The 26,723-nt window shown below is 42.1% G+C and overlaps 1 protein-coding gene and 2 long non-coding RNA genes across 5 annotated transcripts in view; 1 reads left to right on the top strand and 2 right to left on the bottom strand.

The window, feature by feature from the left end:
- Positions 1–2,127: 2,127 nt before the first annotated feature.
- On the bottom strand, positions 2,128–12,890 carry LOC148050202 (uncharacterized). Its single transcript, XR_015701189.1, has 4 exons — positions 12,822–12,890; positions 9,296–9,396; positions 3,727–3,850; positions 2,128–2,558 (listed from the first exon to the last, which is right to left on the bottom strand). It is a non-coding gene; the product is annotated as an uncharacterized LOC148050202 (long non-coding RNA).
- Positions 12,891–14,998: 2,108 nt separating this feature from the next.
- Positions 14,999–18,715, bottom strand: LOC148050201 (uncharacterized). The gene is made up of 3 exons (XR_015701188.1): positions 18,576–18,715; positions 17,320–17,513; positions 14,999–16,276 (listed from the first exon to the last, which is right to left on the bottom strand). It is a non-coding gene; the product is annotated as an uncharacterized LOC148050201 (long non-coding RNA).
- FAM120A (family with sequence similarity 120 member A) overlaps positions 17,983–26,723 on the top strand; it is a 55,760-nt gene continuing 47,019 nt past the window's right edge. The window contains exons 1-2 of one of the 3 annotated variants that reach the window (XM_087742914.1): positions 17,983–19,050; positions 24,837–25,083. In XM_087742914.1, the coding sequence (XP_087599040.1) occupies positions 18,004–19,050; positions 24,837–25,083 (1,294 nt within the window). In that variant the 5' untranslated portion in view covers positions 17,983–18,003. The remainder of the gene's footprint in view (positions 19,051–24,836; positions 25,084–26,723) is intronic. The other 2 variants (XM_087742913.1, XM_009475852.2) reach the window with 2 other exon arrangements.

Here is a 26,723-nt window from a genome sequence, read left to right as displayed (position 1 = left end):
AGCAGTGGTACACTACCATACAAAATAATGTGACACTTCTACTAATAAGGAAATCTGGAGGAATTAACAAAAAAATCATTTCCATTAATAAATCACTTTCCAAATTCCATTTAGTAATCCTCCTAAACGAATGCTGTATTTAAAATCACTGGTACTTGCAAGCAATAGAACTAATACTGTTTTCCTGACCCAATATTTAATCTTCCACAGGCTAAAAATGAGAGGAAAACCTCATTTCCCTGATGTCGCTAGCAAAACTATTGATTTCAGTGAGGGTAGGGCTCTACCCAGACAGCTTACTTGTAAATGGATTCTTGAAATAGCTTATATTATATTATGTCAGAAATATATCACCATGTAAGGCCATTTCATGCTAGCTCTTCTATGAGCTGCTCTGCAGTATTTTAGACTACAACTTATAATTTTTAATAGGTATTTTAATAGTATTCAATAAAATAAAATTAGCCTCTCTATAAACATTGCTCTTCTCCAAAGTGAAGCTTCCCTTTAAGTTATGACTCCATAATGGTTTGGGCAGCCATTTATACCAACTTTTACAACCCATGTTGGATCACTTTGGGTATTTTTTTCAATTTCATTATTTTCGTATTGATTTTCAATCAGAAAGGTGATGTTGATGTTTCTGACCCTTTTTTTTCTATTGTAGTTGTTGGGCAATTTCTTCTAAAAAATGACTAGCATTTATTGCAAGGAAGTGCAAATGTTAGCCTTCAGGTATTGCAGAATTAGTACTAGCAGAAACAAAATAGCCAGCTATTATTATCTGTTACTTATAAAAATCTTAAGTATGGACTAAAAACCTGCTGTAATTGGCTGTACATAAACACGGATGAAAATGGCAACCCTAGGGAGGGAGGTGACACACTGGGGATGAACCAGACAAATACAGACAAGTGAGAGAAGATGGAAGCAAGGAGACAGTAGTGTTGGTCATGCTGGTGGGTAACACCCTCAGCCCCTGCCAGCACATCTGTGCGCGAGACAGGAAAACAAGGATCTTCTGACAGCGTTTTCAGGAAGATTAGGAGACAGCTTTGTGGATGCAATGACTTCTCGGCCACAGAGAAAATTTTGGAATTATTACCCATTGGAGGGATGAGTCAGTCATTTTCTAGTGAAAGAGATGGTTAAGGGAGGTGGGTCAAGGAGGGGACTGGGAAAGCAAAGAGCAGTAACTTAACTTGAAATGACAGAGAAGCAGAAAAGAAAAGGAGGCTGAAGAGACTAGTAAGGATGCAAAGCCATAAATTAGATTAAATTGTTTTATTTTATCATTCTAACAGCGTTGGTCAAGCCCAGAAAGCAGGAATGTGTATGTGACCCATAATATCATTGGAGTCTGGTTCAAAGCTTTAGTTTTCAGTTGGGATAGAAAAGGATGTATCTCAAATGCCATGGAGAAATAACTGTCGAGTTTAGATACAGTCTGTACAGGCTGACCAATAGAGTAACCTCTGCTGAAGATGAGACAGTGGATGGGAATGACAAAAAGACCAATATGATCACACTGTTCATAGAACTTGGGAAATAAATTGATGGGACAAGCTTGGAAGAGACACTAAACCCCCCCTGTTTTAAGATACTGCTCTTGAAGAGATAACTAGACCTTCATGAAGGAATGCCAGAGGCATGGGCTGAGGTTCTGGTTTGGATAGAAGAGAGGTCTGTCCAAGAATGATAGGCAAATTCATGTTTGAGGTAGCGCCTCCTTAATGACTGAGTGTGGAAGAAGCAGGGAGAGAGAGCAGGAGAGCTTACGAGGAGGTAGAGAAAAGATGAGGAGGATGTTCCAGTCTGTTTTGAAAGAACGAATAGAAAAGAGAGAGTCTAATATACAAAAGTAAGACTGTATTTCAGCAGGAGAACAGCTGTAATGCTCAAGGCAGATTTTAAGGTTAAAGACAAGACTAAGGGAAGGGACAATAACTGGCTTAGAGAAGCCAAACAGCAACCAGAATGGGATTAGAGCATTGCAGCAATGCATGATGTGTTGGAGTATTTTATTATCCACAGTGCTCTTTAATTGCAAGTGTAATACAGGCAATAATTTCTAAAACAAAGTATGTTCTTATTGAAGATCCTTGGCTCTTTAGTGGGAAAATAGCTTCATATCCAGAATGACTGTTGGTTTTAATGGGTTTATTTTTATGTAACTTACATTGACTTTAAATAAAAAGGAGCTGTATGTTTCCAGGACTGTAAAACTGGCAGTATAATTGAAGCTCATTAGCCCGGCTCCTGAAGCTGATAGCGTCTTTGAAGATTATATCCTTGTTCAGATGGAATTACCTTGTTTTCCTTCACTCATTTTCACTCCCTCTTCAGTCCTACCCTGGAGCCTGAAGAAATGTTTGTAGGTTCTCCTAGAAAATAGACATCTTCCTAAGACAAAGTGAATGCAAGTGATCTTTCTTCACTCCTAGGGTGTGATCTTGCTCTTCCTGACATCCGCAGCAAGATTCCTGCTGTCTTCAGTGGTACCAGGCACAGTTTGACCAGGCCAGATGTAAGCTTGAAATTCTCCTAATGAAAAAGGCCTAAGTATAATGAATGGGGGAGATACTCATTAATAACTATTTAGGAAAACATGGTTCCCTTGAAAGGCTAATTATTTTGAGAGTTACCCATTCAAAAAAAGTCTAATCAATAAGAGAACAAATTAAAAATTAAGAACCTCTCATAAGAACAGACAGCAGAATACTGCATTCAAGAGGACAGCCACCAATTAAAAGAAATGTCAACAACTCAAGCGGCAGCAACTTCAAAAGGGAAATCTTTTCCTCATTTTCATATGCATTCTTCATGAGCAACATCAAGAAGTGTAACATGCTAATAGCTAATAACATTCAGAATAAGATTCACTAATTTACTAACTGAATAATTTAATGCATATCAAAGGAATGATTTTCTCATTCTTTTTTTAGATCTAACACTAAGCTGGGTATTATCAAGTAGATGACACTGCACAGATTACAAGTCATCACTGAAACAGTCATTTTAGAATTGAGTTTGTTTTTTTCTGTTGGATGTCTCTTTTGGGTTTAAGGAATCACATGCTTTTTTTCCTTATTATAAATCAGATTTCAAAAAACAAAACAGGAATATATCTTTGTGGAAATGTGATGTTCGGCTAAAAACAGAGTGTTTTGCAGAGGCAGATCTGTTATATGTTGTTAAACTTTGAAAATGTTGGGGACTGCAGAGAGGTAGTGCCATCCACATGTCCCAGGTATGCCAATAACACAGTGGCTGAGAGATGCACCTGAGGTTTAGGAGATTGGGGCCTGAGCTGAAGCAGAGATGGGATGCAGATGACCGGTATGCCATAGAGGGCCTTTGGCTGTCCTGGCATGGAGGACTCTCCCTCCTGCCTCCCAGGAATGGTGAGAGGTCAGTTTGATTCCAACACAGAACAAAAGACAAATATTAATATTTTTTTTAATTGCAAAAGAGCTTTTCTGTACTCCAAAATACTGGGCTAGGTATTGAAAAATGTAGAAAGTCTACATGGTAAGAACCATTCCTTGTTCACTGTGATTTTTAGAAGCCTGTTTACAGAATTCTACTAAATTTAAACAATGTTTTGCCTTTGCTACTATTGCACACTATGTAGCCCACTACCATCTGCTAAAACACTTTAAGAATAGGTTACCAGTTAAGGTACCAAACAGAAGTTTGTTTGTGTGTCACAGTCAGAAAGCTTACTCAGCGAGACGCCAGACAGAAAGACAGCCATCAATGTCTCAACATCTGTTTGGTAGCTGGAGGGAAGCAGAGTACTCCAGGGTCAACACCAGGGCTGCTATTGTTTAGTATCTTCACTGATGACCTGGATGATGATATAGAATGCAGACACAACAAATGTGAAGACGACACTAAATTAGTGTTGAGTCATTGACATGCCAGATATTAACTTTTGTGGAGGGATTTCAGGAACTTGGGATCTGGCCAGCAGAAATCACATCAAGTTTAACAAGATGTACAAAGTCCCACATCTTGGGCAGAATAATGCCATATGCCAGGACAGGCTGGGAACTCTCTGGCTGAGCAGCAAGCCTCCTGGAGAGGACTTGGAGGTTACCGTGGATGTCAGGTCAAATGTGAGCCAATGGTGTGCTCATTGCAAATGCAGCAAAGTGCACATTGGCCTACTTTTGAAGAAGGGTGGCCAGCAGATTGAGGAAACTCATTATACCTGTCTCCTCAAAGCCAGTAATGTCACCCTGGAATACTGTGTCCGGCTTTGGGCCCCCGAGGTCAAGAGGATGTTCAGAAATGGGAAGGGAAGGTAGCAGAGGGTTACCGGGATCGTCAGGGACATAGAGCACATGCTTCGGGTGATGGAGGCGGCTGTGGCTTTTCAGTCTGGTGCAGAGGAGGCTAAGGGGTGATCTAATAGCAGGCTGCCACTTCTTGAACTGGAGTTGGAAAGAAGATGGGGCCAAGCTATTTTTGGTAGTGACAGATGGTATAGAAAAGGGCAATGGGCACACATTGTAGCCTGGGAGGTTCAGACTGGACATGAGGAAGAACTGCTTCACTGGGAGGATGCTGCAATACTGGTAGAGGTTACTCAGAGGGGGACACCCAAGATTTGGCTAGGTAAAATTGCAGCAGACCTGATCCAGTGTTGGTGACAGTCCTGCTTTGAGTGGAAGGTGGGAGTTGATCTAGGGGTCCCTTCCAACCAGTATTTCTATGATGTAACTCAGACTCAAGCCAGTGGCATTATCAAAATCTTACCTAAATGATGTTAAATACAACTAAATGAAAAGTTCACTCATCAGTAAATAGGAAGGAAGATATCTCTCCTCAGCTGGCTTGTTTTCTCATGGCAAACTCATCACCAACAGGGCACACTACTGCAGCGGGCTACAGATTCATATTGCTTTCCTCTCCTGATATCTCAACAGCAAACGTTTCTGTGATGCCCCTTTAACAGGGAAGGACAGACTGTTGGAACCAATGGCTTTGTGGCAGATGGAGTGACATTTGCAATTGGGAAAAAACACTCTTATGCTGCCAAAATATTAACAAGGGGCTTCCTCAGAAATATTCTGCCACAGTCATTGATATATGTATATTCCCCATGTAAATATGACTTCTTCCAAGGAAAAAGGTATTGTTCAGCAGGCTTTCCGAGGACAAGGACCCCTCCGCACTGTTTTTTTTTTTTCTCCTGCAAAACGCTTCCAGTCACAAATTTTCAGTGCTGCAACACCTTATGGATGCTACTTGTGGTAACTCTGATGAGAGAAAGAGCGAGCAGGGTTGGTTCGGGGCAGGCTGTCCAATGATCCCTGCTCGGCTGGGCTGGTCAGGGCACAGACTTGGGAGAAAGGGCATGTTGTGAAATCGAACAGGGAATGGGTTCTTTTGTGGTTTTTTTGTTGGTGTTTTTTTTTTTTTTGCATAAGGTATCTCCCTCTGTGAATGCCTATGCTCCTTACATGGCGAGAAAAACAACAAGAATTTCCGGCTCTTCCTTTATACCACCCATTATTTTGCATAGCCTTATAATGTCTTTTATTAATTTCCTTTTAAAAATAAACTCTTCTAGTCCTTTCAAATTCCACATATATGCAACATCAAAGCATTTCAGTGAATTTTTCATTCCATTTATATGCCAGCTCTCTGGTGCTGGAGTCAGACATGTTGTGGTAGTACTGCAAGAAGTAAAGATGTCCAGCTTCTCTGAAACTGCTGCAGTTCTCATTGCTGTAAGTGCTGATCACTGGGGAAACTGAGCCTCAAATACCAAAAAAACCTTTCTGTGATGACCTACTGTTTTGCAGAGGGCAATGGGACCAGTGTGCTTTTTTCTTAAAGAAGATAAAGAGGAAAGACAGCCATTGTCCCTCTACTGAGAAGGATCTGAGATTTATTTTTAACTTCAAACTTTTCTATGCATCATGAAAAAAGCTTAATAGTTTTATTTTCATTTAGGAGGAGATTACAAAAGAGAGAAATAGTCTGATACATTTTAGATTAGAGATTCTTCCCTAAGAACAGAGGCTGTCATGGTGTGGTGTCCCACACCAAAGAAAATCTTCTTTTCCCCAATACTGTCAGCTGGGCCCAGTTCTCCACCAAATATATTTTCAAGAATTTTTGCGCTAAACTGAGCATTCTCCAACATGATGCTTCTGGGAATTTAGCTTACTCTCCCTCTGCCAGTATTGGCATTAAGAAGATGTGAAGGTAGTCTGCATCATAGTGATATTATAATGATTGCTCGGAAATGGAAAAATATCACACATCTGTGTTTTCATTCTCCAGTTTGAGACATACCTTTAGGAAGTCAGCTTATGATGACATGTTTGGGCAAACGATGCCTTATCTGCACCCTTTTTTCATGTATCATCCTGATCTGGTAACTTGAATGCCATAACCAGAAAGCTATGTTAATTGTACATGTTTTTAAGTCAGTGTAGTCCAAAATATATTCCTCAAAACTAGCAGCCTCACAAAGTCTGCCTGCCTGTTTGAGAAGCTGGAGATGCTCCATCTCTGTTAGAGGAATCACAATTTTTTGTAACAACAAGAATCGCCAACCAAGATAATAGCTGCATAGATATTGCATATTTCTGTTTCCTAAAAAATAAAAGCCACTAAGTATATGAACTGGTATTGTAAACACACGTGCAAGTAAAAGGGTTCTACTGTTGCTGAACTCATCCTCCCACTCGATTTCAGCAGTTAGCAAAAATACTTATTCAGTATTAAGTTACAATAAAGAATTGTTGACCCTGGTGTAATTGAGAGCAAAGAAAGATAAAGTCAAGTCAATGGGGCTTGCTTCAGCTTGCAACATTTCAAATAAAGCCTCTAAATTTGTTTGGATCATTAAAATGAAAACATATAGAAAATACTTGTTAAAAACAAAAATGCTGAGAGTCTATACAAGCTTCTTCATAAAGTAATTTTTATTGAAATGCTCACAGTTGAGTGAGTTAGTGTTATTTGCTTCTAATTTGGGCTTCATTCTAAATACTGTATGTTAACAAACTTAGACTGCTTAATGTCAAGTGCTTTACACATTTCTCTTTAATTAAATTTCTCCAAAGAATCACATTACATAAGCATTTGCCAATACAAAAAGCACACTCTTGGAGATCCTGGGTAAAATCCAGGCACCCTTGCAGTAACTAGTACAATTCTTATTGATCTCATTGGAGACAGGATTCTACTCTTTAGGTCTTTGCTGTACATGGGTAATAAAAAATTATCTTGTTACTTATGCATTAAGTTCTTAGGTACACTATTCTAAGAAACTTAGATCTTAATGAGGTCCACGCTATCATTTACTGTTTCCATTACTAGATAAAAATATGCATTACTTCAGAGTTCAATAATGTCTAGTTTCAAGTATGTTTGTGATTGCTGAAATATGCAACAGATGCCAGTTTCAATAAGCTTCTAGCCTGTGGATGGAGGTAGTAGGCATTTGCCCTCATCATCTGCAATTTTACTACAGAATTTGAGCACAGAATTGCCTGTACAGAGCTCTGGGAGAAATGTGAACCATTAGCATTTAGGAATTCTCTTAACTGTACAGTGATATGTTCAGTAATAAGTTATAGGTGATCAGGACATGGAAGTGGCTTAAAAAATAAGAAGATTTTAAATAATCTTTTTGATTATTAATGTAAGACCAGGCATAATAATCTACCCTTATTTAACTATGAGATATTTTTCATCCATGTGAAATATGTTGAAGTGGGCTACACTTAAACTAGTTCTGTCATTCTTCCTCTTGCACAGTTTTTTGCAGCAGTTTTCCACAACTCAGCCATGCAGGGCTGTGGGGTTTGATGTTTGAGTTCTCATGCAAAAGAAAAAGGTAAAGTAGGGCTGCTCTAGGCCAGCATTGGTCAGAAATGGAAAGAGCAGGAGCGGTTTGAGATGGCACCCACTCCTGCCACTGCTCTGTGCGACATTATCATCCTGCAGCTACAGAAATGGTAGAGGTTGTCTGAGTGTTGCTCATCTACTTCAGTGCAAAGTTACATTCCTAATTGGTATTTTTTTCAAAGTTACCAAGATGTTACCTAGTTACCAGCTAATCACAGCCTGGTAACCATTTAGAGAAATCTAGATTTTTATTTACGACAAGGTAAGTGACCCTAAATAAATCAGACTGGTGACACTTAAGCTGTCCAACTGTAAAGTAGGATGAGACGCCACATGAAATTTATTTGAATTGTTCAGACGAAAACTGCAGTATGAAATTAATTATGATGAGTCTTGACAACACCAATTCAATTTAAAATATGCTTAACTGGTTTAAAAATAAAATTTCAGATTCCCTTCGACTGCAACCCAGTCCTGAAGCTATTTAAGCCTGCATTGCCTATCCCGTGTCTGATTTTCTGATTTGGTTATAAGATTACTATTAATAGACCAGAAGTGGGATAAAAAAAAAAAAAAGAAAAGAAAAAAGTGAGATTACCTAATTCTGCAAACACCCATGTTTGTTTATTTGCTTGCTTCATTTTAGAGAAGCACTGTCAGAAGTTTAGTTTTCTGATGGGGATTAATCTTTCCCTTTTGTGACTCTGGACCATCCATCCCTCCCCGCCTCCCCCCAGTTCCGGCGCAGGGTTGCTAAGCGACATGTTCTTCTCTTCTGTACTTTAGCAGAGAGGAACAGATCAAAGACACCCACAGTCCTGAATTATTTTATAAATGAATTTAAAGAGACACTCTCCCGTGCTGTATTATGTAGGGGGAGATCAAAAGTTGCTCTATATACTGAGAGTATCTGGAGAATTAAACTGAGTCTTCTGGAAAATAAAAATGCTCTCATTACTGAGAACTTTGTAATAGTTACCTTTTTTTTTTTCTTTTTGAGAACTAGGCTATGAATTTATGCTAATTAATGTTTCTAGTTTTATGGCAGTCAAGACATTGAACGCAGGCCAGGCTGCATGTTTGTATGACTTTCAAAAGTAAGGTTTTCTGTCATCAAGTGACAAGGTTGCCTTTTTTTTTAACTCTTTTCATCTCTCGCAAAAGAGTTGAAACTATTCAAAAATATTTAATTCTCTAAATTTTAAATGCTTTCCTGACTTATATTAAAGGCAAGAAAATCACAGGGTAAATTTCAAGTAATATATCTTTAAAAGAATAAATGAAGATGAGGAAGTAATCTGTGTAAATCAGGCAAAAAAACCTTAAGACACCAACATCTCATACCTTTCTGAAAAGAATGAAAACCAAATTAATAATCTTTAATTAAAAAATCAGGGGAATACGTAAGTTTAAACGTTACCTCTTACCAGACCAGCACTTATCTGGCATCAGCTCAGGTTTGCTATTCTGTACAAGCTGTGAGATTTGTAAGAGCATACTGGCTGTGAAGGCAAGCATTTCCTGAAACAGAAAAGGGAGGAATTATTTGCCCTCGGACTTACTCAGTTTCAAACACCATCAATGTTGTAAAAGGAAAAAAACAGCACTTAGTAACAAAGTGCAAGAATCTTTCAAGACTTTCAATTCCCAAGACACGATTGCTGCACAACCTTTAGAAAAAGGAAAGGAACACACATAACATGCTTAAAGCATTAACCAAGCAAGTGAGACAGATCATTTACGTGGAAAGCAAAATTCCCGGGTCAAATGGCTGCAAAAAAGGCATCTTGAAAATTGCACGCAAAATTTTTCCCATATGCAAATCTCGTTTTGTAACCAGCCACCTTATGTGCATAAACAAACGTCTCCTTTAAAGCAGTTTCAGGGGCTTGTTCACACAAACAGGTACTCATGCAACTACAGGCACAAAATCGCTGGCTTCAGGTGTAAAGTGTACATAGGTGATCTCACTCTCTTTGCAGTGTGCCTGATCGCAGAGCAGAGCTAGCTCCTCGCTCTCATCCTATGCCTGCAATCTCACATAAAATTGAGGGTAGATGAGTGAAACCTAATATACTCTAGGATTGTAAAGGGATTAATCTCACATAAATCTTCACCAAAAAAAAATCAGTGTTAGTATTTATTTAAATGCATTTTATTTTCCAATGAGAAAACAAGCCTCCTTTTTTCTTGCACTAGTGAAAGTCTCCTCAAAATTCTAATTACTTAGATTTGGCATTTAAAAATCCACTGTACTACAGTTAACCTATATTCTCATAAAAGCATGTATTTTAGAAAAGGGCTTAGCCAGCTTTTCCATTTCATTACTAGATATCTATTACACAGGCAAGATGTGTACTTTACTCTCACTGATACAGTGTTTTATGTATAAACATCTTGACCATGACTATGTTGTCAGTGGTTAGCAGATTTGGTATGTTTTGGCTGAATTTCTGAAGGGGAAAACTGTGACTTGCACTCTAAATATTTTTTCTGGAGAATGGATTCCTCAACAGACTATGGGCATCTTGTACCAAATAAAAGTAAACATCTGGAAAGGAATTTAATGCTTCTGGCGGGTGCCAACTTGCCAGTCTTGGAAACTGAAATCCCTGTGACCTGCGGCACAAGCACGGCTCTGGCATTGTGCGCTCCGCAGACCGGCTGCGTCCCCCACCGCGCCACCGTTCCTCCTGCGTGGCTGCAATGATGAGGAAAGAAATAATGTCCACTACAAACAGGCATGCGGCTTGTTAGTATTTGCATTTCTAGTGAGCGTATTTAATCATCTTGACCCTGCTTTGTTCAGAGATTCAGTTTGATCAAGCTAGTATTTAAGGTAAAATGTTCTGAAGCAGGGATAGCGTAAGAAGTTTAGTTAATATTTCGTACCAGTATATTTTATTAATATTGGTAGAATTTTGGTTAATGAATGTAAGTAATTTTGAATTGCTGCTCTTCTTATTTCCAGGATGCTGTAAAAACATCTGCTGCAGCTGGGCAGCTGGATCACAGATGTGAGCAGCCAGGGCAGAGGTTTGGGCCTACGAACAGGAGATGATGCTTTTGATACGTGGTATGGCATTGAAGGCCACTGAGAACACTAATAATCTTACTTCATGTTTCTACAGTGCTTTGCCTGCTTACAGCACTACATAGGTTATTAGAAATTAGTGATCTGGATGTTTCTGAAATGATCAGCAGTATCATTTCGATTGTCATTAAAATACAATTAGCAGCCCTTTGAACTGAGTGCTGTAGTTCAGAACAGTCTAATTGGTGGCTCGTGAGCCAGATCTGGATGATTGTGTCTGCTTTTCCTCTTCTCTAACTGCACCAGCTCAAGGAGCACCTCATCCCAGGAGTGGCAGCTGCTCCCACAGGACAGACATGGAGAGCCATTATGCAACTGGAAAGGCAGCAGCACAAAGTAGCCCTTGTGTCCAGCCCACTGCATCGAAAAGCCTGGATTTTGTAGAGCTCCTGTCAGCCTGTGTGCAGAATCAAGCAGGCACAGCCTCACAACTTGATACTTTGCAATTCAAATCAATTTAATTTTTCTTTTTTTTAACTTGACTTTTAGAGCACAGCTTTGTGCAGCGAGAGTCATGGGGATGAAATAAGGGCAGTACGTGGTAAGACAAATAACTGAGCTATCTACATCTACGGATGATGCACTGGTAGACCACACTTGCATGTGTTTGAGATGAAGAATTTAGTTACTGTAGCAGACTGAAAGTGAAGGTCTGGCTTGGATGGTGTTCCCGAACCTGGCATCCGTATCTTACATTTAGGTAGCTAAATCTGTCACTTACATGCTTTAGACACTTGTGTTAATTGCACAAATACCAACAAAAATTACATGTTTTTGAAGTGTTAGAAGTGCAAATAGCTGCTCTTCTGGAATGGCGACAGTATATATTTTTAGTTCCTATGTACTCTTCCAACGATAGTACTTGCAAATACTTTGTATTTGTTGTACTATCTAGCTATAGTAATGTATTAGTATCTGTTTGTAATACTATTGATTCTCCTGCATAAAGCGCTGTAGAATATACTTTAAATACTGGCTTTTTGTACGTCTTACACAACTATTCATTAATACCAAGGGAAGAGCATGCTACTGTTCCAGGTTTTCTAAGAACCAGTGCTATTGCTCTCCACCAGCTCTTGTTGCCTGCTTCATAATGCCTTTATTATTTATGCTTTTACTCCTGAAAATTCAGATTTAGAGCTGAAAATTTTCATGCTTTTGTTTTTTAAAAATAACTAAAGGCAGCGAATGGACCTGATGTAATCTGTATACTGTGTGCCACGGCTAAGTATCCACTGCTGTGAAAGCACTGCTTGTTCTCTGAAAGGAGGAATTCTTTCAGACAGCGTCACTTGCCCCCTCCTCTGTGAGGCCGCTTTTCCCATACACTCAGACGACTCGCTGCCAGTCATTTTCTTGCCCTAAAAGTTTGCTGGAGCAATATTGTCATTTACCCAATGTTACTACAGGGCCTAGCTCCTAACAGGCTGGCCTCTTAAGTACAATCAAAAGTTTTGCGCTTGGGTGTAGCAGTTGCTCTACTAAAGTACGATGGCTTTTTAATCATCTTTTCTTTGGATTGGTCCTTGGACTACATATTGCTTCATCTTAACGTGGGCTTCACAGCAGGCTTTCGGATAAGTTCTTTTCTCTTCCTCTGCCATTCACGTAGCAAGCGGCATGCTTTCAGATATGTCCTGTCTACAAAGGATTTCAGTGTTGGCCTGGCGTGTTTTACTAGTATTTGAATGGCCTAAAGAAATTATTTGGAAAGCAGCAGATGCCTTTGGAAAAGAGGGGAAGAGGAGAAAAATAGACTCGAAGAGGATATTAATGGGTCAACTGGCCCAAGAAAATAGAAGAAAAGTACAACTCAAAAGTGGTTGCCAACAAGCAGTCTTGTAATACCCACCCAGGAAGATAATGCAGCTCCTCGTGATCCCATTTTTGTGGTGTTACACCTTCACTCCCTCTCCCTGCATTCCCCATTCTAGACAAGAAACATAAATTGTTGCTGAGTTCATTCAAATACAATATGCTTCCTAAACCTGCTTTTTTCAAACACACAAAATAGGTATTGCCTCAGGAGGAACAAGAGACCAGGTACTCGAAAACATGATGCGGGGTTTGCAATAGCCACAAGTCTTAGAATGGGTGCTCCGGGGGAGCCATTTTCTAGTGTTTTGCATAGGTAATTGTTAACGATACTTAAAGAATAGTCTGTCTGCTGGATAACAGACAACACACCAAAACACAGGCCAACAACCATAATAGGAGAAAGTATTACGAGGAGCTCACAGCAAAATTAAGCTGTCAAGTGAAATTCCCAAATAATATGAAGACCCTGAAAAAAGAGTCTTTGTTCCACCACTGGTGTCTTTGCTTCTGCCCTGGTGTCAGCCATTTGGAGTAGCCTCCTCTTCAGGGACAGCATAGAGAAAACACTCTGAATATGCAAGAACTCAGGAGGATTTAGCAATTTTGGGAAAGACTGACAGTTCTTAAATAACTTATTGTAATTAATGATGGGCCAGAAATGTGAGCAAATCTCTGAAGAATTAATGAAGAATCAACAGCAGTTTGTCTAAAGAGTAAAGGCGGACACACGAAATAAAACAGCTTACCACAAAATGGCCTTTGACTAAGAGTGAAAAATGTAATGAGGAAGGACATGCATTGGATAAATCTACATGCCATTAAGGTGAATAAAAAAGCAAATGCTAGTAGGAGGGGAAAAAAAGAAAAGACTTCTTCCTGTATGGTCACCACTAGTGCATATTTGCATGAGGCAAGCGCAAGGAGAGCAGACTTCCTGAGTGCCAGAATAGCACCGCTATCTTAGATGGGCAAAGAAGACGTAGGATTTACTGTCAACTCTCACAAAACATTAAAGGTCTATCAGGCCAGCTCTAAGGAAGAATGAAAAAACAAAGAATCAGTGGACTGCAGTTTCTTGTACATCTCTTCCACAAGCTTGAGAAAGGCACAAATTCCACATGGCCGATGCAGGAACAGCACTGAAAACCAAATTAAGATGCTGCAAAGCCATCCGTCACCAAAGTTCATAGCAGCCAGTGAGAAAGTGCAGAAGAATATTCTATTCCCTAGCGCCAGTCTCCTGCAGAAGTTCCACGCTGTAGCAAAACAGAGTGGATGTGTACGCAGCCAACAGAAAACGCTTGATACCAGCGAAAAGATGCAAGTAGTATTCACCAGATAGCAGTGCAACTAGTTTCTCACAATTTGAAGTTATGGTGGAAGCTGAATTTTAAATTAAGTTGAAATGTTAGAGTGGAGGAATGCTTGATGGGTGAGAGCAGATCAGCCAAAACTAAACATTTCAGCAAAGTCTTCTTTGCAAAGAGAAAGTTTTACAAAAGAAACCGTGAGAATTGGTATTACCTAATTGTTGCTGGAAGAATAATATTCCTTCTTGTAGACTAAGAAAAAATTCAACTGTTAGCAAAAAATCTATTCAAGCTGAACAGTCTTAGGTCTTGCAGAAAGCTGAAAAAAGTTTCAGAAACAGACTGAAACTCCTCTAAGAGCTGATGCTGATGGAGAGACTGATAAGCATTTAAACGATTCAGTTACGTATCTCCCATATGCACATTTTTCTGTCCTAAGAGGAAAATGTTCCATCATAGGTATCATCAATATTTGAAAAAAGTTATTGTATGCTAAAGCGAGATGGTGTTTGTAGATATTTTGGAAGGCTATAGAGAGGTACCTGAACATGGAAATTCTTTAGTTGTATAAATTTTGTGTGATTGTATAGGGTTTAATATCACCAACCTAAGCTACAAGAAAGGGATGTCTCACCTGGTAGCAAGTACTATGATACAAAATCAGAGCAAGACTACAGTGAGTGATAGATTTTGTCCCGAAAATTTTTTTTAAACCAAAGTAATTTTTCTTCAATTTCTACTATTTTCACAACTATTTTAGACTAAGTGGCAGGCATGCCTATGACTTAAAAAAACCAACCAAACCAAAGGAAATCACTTGAGATAACACACATACTGAGGATGAAGGTAAGTCAACCTGCAGAAGTGTCCCAGTACAATTTTGCTGGTTTTATATAAATCACATGAAGATTCTGCAAGCTTCTGTAAGCAAAATTTTAATAAGGTATGCAAGCAATATACCATGAGAGAAACAAGGGTCAGTTCTATTGCTGTGTGCAATTTACCCCTACTACAGTCAAATGCTCCAGATGACAAGAAACAGGGCAGCTAATAGTCGTAGATAGCAGCATGTTAACATTTATTGGATGTTTATTTGCCAATGTCTGCATTTAAATTTAGTACTGAAATAATAATATGAGAGACATATTTCACTTTGAGCACTGAAGAAACAATGCAGAAAAGTATCTTGTGCACAGGATGAGCCCATGGCTGCTCGCAGACCTGGCAGTAAGGAGCAAGGCTGGGAGTCTTCCTCCTGCAGCAGCAAGAACTGCAAGTTCCAGGGCAGCAGCTCCATGGTGAGACACAGCAGGGTGAGAAAGGAGGAGAAATATTAAGGGAAATCATGTAAAACAAGTGTTTCCCATGGATAATACATGTATCAATTATTCCCAGGCAAACGTACCTATGAAGGTTACCGTGGGTAGCCTATTCCACAGGCTACGTCCATATTCATCTCACAGTGGGACTGAGTTTCATTAACAGAGGAATCAAGACTAAAATGATACTATTCATCTCTATGTTCTTGCCCTGACATGGTTATTCATTAGGAGTTCTTCCTAATGATTGTTCAGTTCCTTCCTTCTAGGGAGCCACTCCTAATTCTCTTCTATTCAGGTTGGATAATGAGTCACTGACTTTAATATTAATCTTTATTAACCCTTCCCTCACACAACCAGCATCTGGGAACAGTGAAATGTGTTGTGTCTCAGAGCCGAGAAAGCAAGCTCTTCAATGCCTTTTCCTCCATTGCGCCATCTTCTTGTATGCAGATAACCCGATGACTCCTGCAGGCTTTCTGCTGCTGGTTGATGAAAAAACACCTTGTTTGTCTTCATGCTTTTGGTTAATTGCTCTTTAAGTCTATCTTAGTCTACCTGTTTTCCAGTGTAATTTTACTTTCCATAAATTACACTTATATTGCCTTCTTGCCTGGCCACAGTTCTAGTTGCAGCAAAACAGGTATTTGTGTCAAATAAACAACTTCTTGAAGCACCTTGTGTCCCCTTCTGTTTTTCCTCTCTCTTCTCTTTTCTTTTGGGGACGGAGGGTCAAGTTTATGGATGGCCACACGAGCCCGGCACCATTCAGTTCTGCTGTGGCTACCTAACTCCATGGGAAGTGTCAGGACGTTAACAGCCAGGTTTACGGTGGGATATGCTTTTGACTAGTTTTTCTTCTTTAACAACAACAAAACAAACAAAAAAAAGAAGTAAACTTAGGAGATGTTTTATTTATACATGATTTGCCATTCCCAAGACTATTGAACCTAAATATCCTGTGAGACAATTAATGACACAAGTATTGAATTCTTCTTGAATCAGCTATTGCTCACTTAAGACTCATTAGAGAATGGCCTGTTCTGGTTTTGATCACACTTTGTACTCTGTTTGGTTAGAGCACTGAATACACATATGTATGTCTGATCACCTGCTTTTTATGCACTTTACGTATGGCGGTACTTGTTCTTTGGACCACATTTTGGTGTGTTTTGGGATAATTGGAATTCTGAAGTTCTTTCTCCTTGATCCTCTTTCCTTGTATTAGCACTGTTGGTCTACTACCTTATTTTGCATGTCTTTCAAAGTGTTCTACAGTGTTTTATTATTTTGATGTTATCATAACATGTGCCTACACTTAAAGGAAAATCTAGGAAGTCTAAGGGAAAAGTAGTTTGGAAAGAGATATGACTACTTAGAAATGACACTCTCAGATTATTACAAAAACAGACTTCTAGGAAGAAACCTGTATTTCTTTGACTATTTCCATAGCTTTTTCAGTACTCTTTATTTCACCATCCTTATGCTGTACCAAACAATCTTGGATACAAACATCCACCAACCAGCCTTGTGTTAGCGCTGCCCTGCCTGTGAGCAAACCAGCCCACTCGCTCCGAAACAGCTATTCCCTGGTGGGAATATTTACTGTAGGTGCCAATGGAGCCTGACTGAAATCTCATTAACAATACATTTTTTCCTGATTAATAAAATATTAATGTGAATATACAGCATGTACAGCTTAACATTTTCTTGACACCCGAGTAGCAGAGAACTACTCAGATGCGTTATTATTTTAATGACAAACTGCACACAACTTCTGAAGTTTGGCCCTTTAAAAAATCCTTTCATCCGGCTGAAACTGAAGAAAAGTAATTCCTCACTGCCTGTGCAGAAAAGAACGGGTTTTTTCCCCAATAGTTTATTTACATTTATGCTCATTTACCAGTGAAGGTGAGAGGTCAGCTAGCCTGCTGATGGCAGGCCTCAAGGTGCAAGTAGCCACTTTAAGTCCATTCAAGGCGGAAAGGCCATCAAAATCATCTGGAAGCTCTACGGGCAGCAGTGAACATTCAGCTGCGGGTGCGGTGAGGGTAGCCTGTAATTATCACTTGCAAGTAACGGCCATGACTGCCATTTCTGTCAAGAGAAGGACGGAGTTACCCGAGCCGCTCAGGCAGCCCGAAGCTGAGGGCGGCGTGGCCGGGGGGGCCGGGCGCTCCGCAGCAGCCCGCGCCGGGCCGAACCCCCGCGGGGGTAGTTCTGCCGCCAAGGGCAGCGCGGCCGCTGCCCGCCGGGGCCCCGTCAGGGCCGGAGACCCCCGAGCCGCGGACCAACAGGTGGCCCGGGTCGCCGCTTCCCGGCTGGGGCTCGCCATGCCGCGGCCGCGCTGCCCCGCCCCGGCCGCTGGCGGCAGCGGGGCTGAGGGAAAGGCCGCCGCCCGGGAACTTGTGGCCCGGCCCGAGATGGCTGGCGCCGAGGGGCAGCGGCGGCGCAGCGCCATATCCCGAGCAGGGGAGTCCGGGCCGCGCCGAGCGGGCTCCCGCCTCCCTCCGCCACTTCCCCGCCTCCCCCTGCGCCCGAGCCCCCTCCCCTTCCCCGCCACCCGCTTCCGCCCGCCCTCCCGCGCATGCTTGGCTTATGCAACCGCCGCGGCGGGCGGGCTGCGCGGGCCCCGCCGCCCCAGTGCCGCAGGGCAGGGCAGGGCAGGGCAGCGCGGGGGGCCCCCAGGGCGGCGGGCACCGGGCCGGCGGCGCGGCGCTGGGGGAGCGCTCCCCCTCCGGCGCCCGAGCGCGCGCCCCGCGCCGTCTGTGAGTGGCAGCGGCGGCCGCCGCCAAGTCCCGCCTGTTCCGCTCTCCCTGCCGCAGGCGGCGGCGGCGGCGGGTTGGCTTCCTGCGCGCTGTGCCGCTCCCCCTCCCCCCGGCAGTCGGAGCCGCAGCGGCAGCAGCCCGGATCCCCGAGCCATGGCTCTGTGAGAGCAGCACATGGCGGCCGCAGCAGCCATGAGCCCCCCACTAATCCATTCAACTCCCCCCTGAACGGCCACCGACGGCAGCCAGCGCTCCCACCCGGCTCCACCGCTCCCACCGCCCACCCGCAACTACAGCCGCCGCCGCGCCGCCCGGCCCGAGCCCAGACACCGCCGCCGCCACCGCCGCTGCCGGGCCCCCGCTCGCCCGCCCGCCGCCGCCCTGTCCTCACCATGGGAGTGCAGGGTTTCCAGGACTACATCGAGAAGCACTGCCCCAGCGCCGTGGTGCCCGTCGAGCTGCAGAAGCTGGCGCGGGGCAGCCTCGTGGGTGGGGGCCGCCAGCGGCCCCCCCAGACCCCGCTGCGCCTCCTCATCGACGCCGACAACTGCCTGCACCGGCTCTACGGCGGCTTCTACACGGACTGGGTGAGCGGCGGGCAGTGGAACCACATGCTGGGCTACCTGGCGGCCCTGGCCAAGGCCTGCTTCAACGGCAACATCGAGCTCTTCGTCTTCTTCAACGGCGCCCTGGAGAAGGCCCGGCTCCACGAGTGGGTGAAGCGCCAGGGCAACGAGCGCCAGACGGCGCAGCAGATCGTCAGCCACGTCCAGAACAAGGGCACCCCGCCGCCCAAGGTCTGGTTCCTACCGCCCGTCTGCATGGCGCACTGCATCCGCCTGGCCCTCATTCGCTTCCACATCAAGGTGAGGAGGAGACGGGCCTCCCGCCCCGACCCGCGTTCCCTTGGCCCCCCCCGGGGCCACCAGCGCCCTCTCCCCGCTGCTCTCTTGCGCCCCCGCCGCTCCCCTCTCACGGCGCCTGCCGCTCTAAGATGGCAGCGGGGGCTGCCCTGGGCCTTGCCAGGGAGGAAGGGGGGGGCACCCTGCCTCTCCCCTCAGCGCCTCAAAATGTCGTCGAGGCCCGCGGGGGCGGCCCAAGTTTCGGCGGCCTCAATCCCCGGGGGATTTTGCTATTTATACGGTGCTGCCGGTCGCCCCGCCGCTCCGCGCAGGCCTGCGCGGAGCGGCGGGGCGACCGGCAGCGCCCAGAGCCTCCCGGATTCCCCTGGCTGTGAAGCCAGGCCCAGCAGCTGGGAGGTTTTTGCCTCCATGTTCTTTCGGGGCCGCCGCTCCGTTGACTCAAAATGTCCCTTCTTGCCCAGGCCCCCCCCCCCCCACTCCGGTCGGTGAGGCTGGGACTTTGGTGCCGCAGGTGAGAGGACTGGTGGAAAGCATCGTAATCTAATTAATTATTAAGACGAAAGGGGGGGGGCGAAATCAGTTTAGTTATCGGGCACGGTGGATCTGCAACAAGTTCCCTAGCGAGGCGAGATGTTTAAACTTGCGCTGAAGGTGAAATCACTTGCTCCAAAATACAGAGGTTGGAGTTTCGTGGTTATGAAGGTTGAGGGTTTTGCTCGGCATTGCCCAAATGAGCTTTTGATCAAGTGTAGAATAATTCATTCCTTACTTCGTAACAGCAAGCGCTTCCAGTTTGTGGGTTCAGGAGCACCGATCTGACAGTTCTTCATTTAAACTTATTTTAAGGGGGAGCCTCTTTTCTGATAACATAAAAAACACTTCAGGCAGGAGCTGGGGTCCGTGGTGGTCTTGCACTGCAATTTCAAAGGTTGCAGAATATTAACATGTCACGTCTTTCTGTACGGCATTTGTGATTTATGACGGTTTCTGTTAAGGCGAGCAATTGTGTATATTGAAACACAAGACGCTAGAAAAACAAGCCCTGGGATGAAGCTGCAAATTTAAGAGTTGCTTGCTGTTTTTCCCGCTAGGGAAGGAAGAGCAGCGGGAGTGAAGTGCATACTTATAAGCTTTATTATTGTAAATTACTTTTGTGTGTAGAAAAATATTATGCAACCTTTAGAGTTGCATGCTTGATCACTAGCAGCAGCTTAATGTTATCTGGCTTTTGTACTGCCCTTTCGGCGGATTAGAAAAATTCTGGCCAGGTTGCAGCCCTGGGGTAGAGACGACTCTCGAAGCTCACCTAAAAGGTGACTTTGGGTGAAGTTTCTCCTAGTTCTGCAAATGGGGCGAAAGTTGCTGTTGCTCCCTCTTAGTGCCCTGCTCGCTCGGCCAGACCCATCCTTGGAGGAGCATGTTCCCTTTGGCTCCCTGCACTCCGGGCTGGTGTGAAGCCACCCCGTGGTGGGCTTCCAACCCCGGTTGGCAGTGGAAGTCTCGCCCTGCGGTGGCCCCAGCTGCGCTCGGCCCCAGGGATTGACCTGAGTGCAGCCGGGGCCACTGCACCGGGCGAAGTGCATGTGGAACAAACTGGAAGTGGAGGCGGAGGTTGTTCTTGCAGGGCACGTTGAGCTCTGCTGAATGCGGTGTCTTGGGCTTGGTGCTTGGTTGAAGTGAAGAGGTTATGGCCGTGTCTGCTCTAGTAATGTGTTTTCCTGGTCAGTGTAGAAGCAAAGTTGTTTATGTGTTATGGATATGAATGATGGTGGGAATTTGAATGACAGCAAAAACATCCTCTAATTTAAACTTTTTTTTCTTTTGTAGCTAGGAAATACTTTTGTTCTTTAAGCAAAAAGTTTTAGGGACCATGCAGTGAAGGTATTTACCTTGATCTGGTTGCAGGTGCATTATAAATCTTCCTTAATCTGTTATTAAGACTTCGAGATCGTTAGTAAAAGCAATGAATGGGGTAAAATAAGAAATTTCATTTAATGTGTTAAACTGGATACTTTGTTTAATGCAATATTGAAATGCATAGTACACAACAGGAAGCCAGCTGTTTTGATATTGATAGGAATTTGGTATTTGTAATAGTCTTGTGGCATGCTGAACTAGCTGTTAATCTTTTAAATGCATTCTTTTTCAGACCTGGTTTGTTTCTGTTGAAGTACATTACATCTGAATAAAGTTGCCACACTTGACAACGGTGTCACCTGTAGCACTTTGTTTACTTTCAAGCTTAGCTGCAGCATTAGCTCCTTTATGGTTTCTCAGTAATAGGCCTTATTCGTAATCTCTGGAAACAGTTTTAGGAGTGAGAGGACACGTCATACTGAGTCCCTTTCCTATCACTTAAAAAAAAAAAAAACAACCAAAAAAAACCCAAACAAACACAAAACTCGCACAATTTTGATGGGGAAGATTTGAGGGACGGGTATTTGTCTGCTTTGGGTTAGCAGTGGGAGCTGGCAAGTGCTTGTTACCAAATACTGGTGTGGGGTGGAGGGAGAGTTGGTGCTGTTAGGAACATTCATATCACTGAGCCACCACTGTGCATGTCCAAACTGGACTGGTTGTCTGAACTGGTCAGCTGTCTTGGGGATAGGAAGGATATCAGCAATTCCCATCTGGTGCTTCATTTATACAGCTGTTGAGAAACTGTGGATAGCTCTGTTTTTAATTGATTCATTTTCAGGTTAGGAAGTATATTTCATGGTTGTAGTGGTAAACATGCATAATATACATCAAAGATACTGCTGAACTTAAATCACATTCCTTTTCTGCTTTTCTTCTTCTCTTACACACTTTATTATCTTTCTAAATCTGCTTTATTACATATATCTTTCTTTCTCTAAATCTTACTCCAGTTTTATTCACATTCTCCCTCATGCTCACTTTCTAGCAACTCTCCTGGTGGGCAAAGAGCAAATGCATCTTGAAGGTGTGATTTTTATTTGCATGTATGGGTGATTTTTTTTTTTTTTCATTTAGATATGCATAAGACAGTTGCCAAATTCTAGTGTTTTCTTGCTTTGAGAAGTTGGGTTTGAGAATACTGATTAAATATGAAACTGATTTTCATATTTTCAGGAAACATTTGAGTCTTGAGTAGAAGGCTTCTGTGCAGAGCTAGGAACTGGCTATGAATTTAATCTATTTTGGTAATTAGAGGGGAGAAAAAGAGTAATGTCTTCCACCCAGAACAATTATAAATCTCTTGCAGATGGTTTCAGTGGGATGTAAAAATAACAGGTTCCTCCAAGTTATAACAAATATCCTATGGGTTCTTAGCTTAATTGTGACCTGGTATTTTTCTGCTTGGGGGAGGGGGGAATAATTCTTAAAAGAAATTTTTATGCAAAGCAGGTTTGCTAAAATTTAAATATTTAAGCAGCAGAGATCTTAACATCTTTAATACTTTGGTGAGACTTTGTTTTGTTCTCAGTATCCAAACGTGCATGTGCCTGTTTACTCGGACAGGATTCTCTCTTTCTGATCCAGCATCATTAATGTTTAGACAAGATTTAGACTTGAAAATTATTCCAAACTCCTGGCTGTGATTTCTCCCGTGTCCCCCTTCCCTGGGTTGGTTTTGAAGTGTGCATGTTGCCTGGGTATAGTTGCATCTTTGGACTCTCTCCTTTTGTGAGAGCTGTAAGCCGTTTCCCTGACTCTCATCTTGTTAAGAGTTTTATGTTGCAGGTTAACTGTACCTTGGTAAATACAGCTCTTTTCTCTGTGACAGTTCAATTATTTGAACGTGGATTCTAGTATTACCTAAATATACCGCAGTTTTCTGCTCGTAGCTTGCTGTGTCAGATAGCTCTATAAAATGGGGAGTGGAGGGAACTGGAGACTCTGGAGGTAAGAGGAAATAGTTTATGGGAGATCAGAGTGGGTTGCACACTGAGTTTCCTCTTGTATTATCTACACACCCATGTCACACCTAGTGCTGCAAAAAGAGTTCTTACTTTGATTTTATAGATGATCTGTGGTTGTCATGCATGCAAAGATACTGATTTTAAATATATGTACATAATCTAAATCTATCTACCCTTAATAAAAAAAACATCTGGGGGATTTTCCTAATTTGAAACATGTAAAGACTGGGGGAGGGAGGGTGGCAAAGCCTCAATAACTGTATAAATTTGATATCTTTAAATTTTTCCAAAGATATATACAGTCTCTTCCAATTCTCTGTACAGAAGGCACATGTTATGATAGGTGACAGTATAATTATTAGAAAAATGAATATGCTAATTTTTCTCACAAACAAAAGTAAATTTCAAAAACACTCTGATACAGTCCCTCAAGCACGTTTCTGAAGAAACATTTTCTTAAGACTGTGAGGTGGTAGCATTAGGAATAGATAAAGCTTAGTGAGGTGGTTATTGATTGTAGGAGTATCTCGGAGAGTGAGGTGCTCGCTGTTTAGCTGCTCAGGATTTTGCTTGAAAGGGAACATCTCGTGAAGCTACATGGGAAAAGCAAAATTTTATGTACCTCACTGGAAGACTGTAATTCAATGTCAGGTTCAGAAAGTGTAAAGCATGAGCAGAAAAGGAAGGGTCGCTGTAAACTTGCTGTTGAACAAAATCTCTTTGCTGAGAGGTAGATGACTGTGGGACCATTGGAGTGGGCTGTAGAGGTGTAGGACCCTCGCTCATGTTCTGCAGGGCTTCGTCTGCAGAGGAAATAAATAGCATCGCTGGTACTAGTGCTGTAGTTATTCATCGGTACTGTGGAGACTGAAGCTAGTTTTGTGCTAGTCTATTTTGGGATAGCTTGCTATCTACATTGTTGTTAAAATTGAATTCTTGGTGAGGGTAGGTTATACCAGCACCCAGCTTCTGTGGGGTTTTCTGAGTCACTGAATGTTTATTATGTATGTGGATGGTAAAAGCATTGGGCATCAAAAGCACTCACCTTGCTTTATTTTTGTGTGCTTGTATGCAAACTGTGGTTGTAACGGTTCCTGATGGTGTGCAGAAATGCAGGACTCTAGGTACTAACCTGTCATCATGGGTTTTTTTGTTTTAGTACAGTCTTCTTGATAAGAAAGGGTTGCTTTTCTATTTCCAATGTTAGGAATTGGCCCATGTCTCCCCTGCACAACATGTCTGTTCTCGTCATCTGATTGCCATAGCCTAAAATATGTGCTTTGCTAGGCAACATGAGTTGAGAGGTGAAGTTTGGGCTATAAATTTGAAGCAATTTGCACCATCAGAGACAGCTGTGCATAAATGAATAGGCTGAAAGTGGAAAGAAAAGAAAATTTGGCCTAACGCAGCAAGGCACACATTTGAAAGGTCAAGAAAGTTACCTCTGTTCATCTAGGGTTATGTTTGTTTCTTTTAAAACAGGGCTGCAAAACTTTAAAAGTGATCATGTGATTGCTTTTTAAGGGGGCATCTTGGCTTGCTGAACTGCTTAAGTATCCACAGCCTTAAGATTTTTCCTGTGAGTTAATACAGACGTTGGTATAGTAATATGTTTAGAGTTTCAGCGTTTCTGTTAATAAACAGTTACTTCAGATGAGTTCAGTAATACATAATGCCGCTTCAGTATGTAGGCTTCCAGAACTTTGTATTTTGTTTCTGAGCGCTCCTTACATCCTGTCTGTATGTGCTGTGTCATTGGATTTTTTTTTTTAATTACTTTAAATATACTGCAAGTGTTTCAAATGCATGTATATAGTTTCAGAAAGATCCAATATATTGTAATACATGTGATAAATCAGTACTGCAGTTTAACACTGTAGCTAATTACTCTGTCTTCCACTATAGGTTGCACAGAGCATTGAGGATCATCATCAAGAAGTAATTGCTTTCTGCAGAGAAAAAGGTTTCCATGGTTTGGTTGCATACGACTCCGATTATGCATTGTGCAACATCCCTTACTATTTCAGTGCCCATGCCCTAAAACTGAGCCGTAATGGGAAAAGTCTCACAACAAGCCAATACCTAATGCATGAAGTTGCCAAGCAACTGGACCTGAATCCAAATCGCTTTCCTATTTTTGCTGCTCTTTTAGGTAAGTAAAGTAATAAAAAAACTTGATGCTGCTAGTCAGACTTAGGATTTCAGTTTCTATTAACTGTTTTAAAATGTGTGTATAATTTGGCAAACCACCGAGGGAAAGACGTCCCTTTGTTTCAGACATTCCTACTATACTTGAGGTGGGCTGGATGTGTTTTTATGAGGCCAGACATGCCGAATTTGTAAAGACCTGTGAGCGATGCAAATTGTGCCTGTCTAGAAACAAGAGTAGAAAGTAAGAATTCTGCAAAGCTCTGCCTATTTGAAATGTTCTCAGTCGGTGGGGGTGGAATCAGGACAGTTGTGGTTCTACTAGTGTTGGTCTTATATACTATATGAGGTCTACTTTTAATAATACGCTTTCCAGACTGGGAAAGCATACTTCTGTCCTGTTTTGTATTCTACCTAAAAATAACATATATGGAGTGACGATGTTTGGATTGCAGGGGCTTTTTTTTTTCCTCAGTAATGAGTATTGGACGAATATGACATGCTGTCATATGTCAGCTGCACCAGAGATATATTATACTATATAATTGAGTGAAACTCCACATTTCTGAAAGCGCAGGTGACCAGCATCTTACCATTCCGCTAGTTTTGTTTGGATGGTTTCTTAGCCCTACTGCTTCTAATGCTAAATGGTGTAGTATCTTTAAGGAGCGTAGGTAGGAAGGACTTCAGTTTCACATCTCTGCATAAATGGGACAGTTTTAACACGCACTATTTCCACAGCAGTGGTAGAGAATAGCTGTCATACTCTCTCAGATGGAAGAGTGAATTAATTACTAATAAAGTTGACTGCAATGAATAAGATCTATTTAGAACAGCATTCTAACTTCTTTTTGGATAACTAAGCATGGAGCAGCCATGTTCTTGATCTTGTAGTACTGAGCAAACAAGTTAAGAAAACTGGATTTTTCTTTCTGTTTTCTTACTGATTTTGTGTTTTAGTAGGGGTACATGATAGAAGAATAAAACTTCTCATTTGAAAGCTGTGAATCGGAGAGGCTATGTATTATTGCTTTAGCATACTAATATTAGTAGTCTTTAATATTAAATTGTTTCTAGTCCAGGCAGGTACCTTCCATGTTAAGAAGGAAACAACCAATGCATCTTACAGTAGAAAGCCACAAGTATTTGACTGGTTGAAGTTGCTTTTTGTTAGTGTATGTTTTTTCATATCCAGAATGGTTACCTGCCTGCATGGCTGTATGGAGGAATGGCAGATGATTGGCTAAGCTGCAATTTAGAACAAAAAATCTGTGTAAATTGCATGACAGACTACTATTGCTAGGCTTTGTTTTGGAGTCTATAAATAAGTTGTTGCATGCCAATTCAGTGAGTAAGAATTACTGCTTGAAAAGCAGTTTCACAGTTGCAGATATGCTTTATGGAATTAACGTGAAGTACATGTGAATGACATCGTTTTAACTTGTCACAGAATTACAGCTGTGTGGCCAGTTGAGGCATTGCTCGGTTATATTAAATGGTAGGTGAAAAATATTCTGGTAAATTTTCTGAAGATTTTGCGATTTTATGCAATAAGCTCTTGAATTTTCTCTCTTGATATCTTACATGACAAAATATTTTTCAGCTTGCTCTTAGGAGAAAGAAACTTGAGCTCATTTCACATGA

The sequence above is a fragment of the Nipponia nippon genome, unplaced genomic scaffold (assembly GCF_047370975.1).
Source record: "Nipponia nippon isolate SJK-2023a ecotype South Korea unplaced genomic scaffold, ASM4737097v1 scaffold_9, whole genome shotgun sequence".
Taxonomy (NCBI): domain Eukaryota; kingdom Metazoa; phylum Chordata; class Aves; order Pelecaniformes; family Threskiornithidae; genus Nipponia; species Nipponia nippon.
This window is presented reverse-complemented; position numbering and strand designations above follow the sequence as displayed.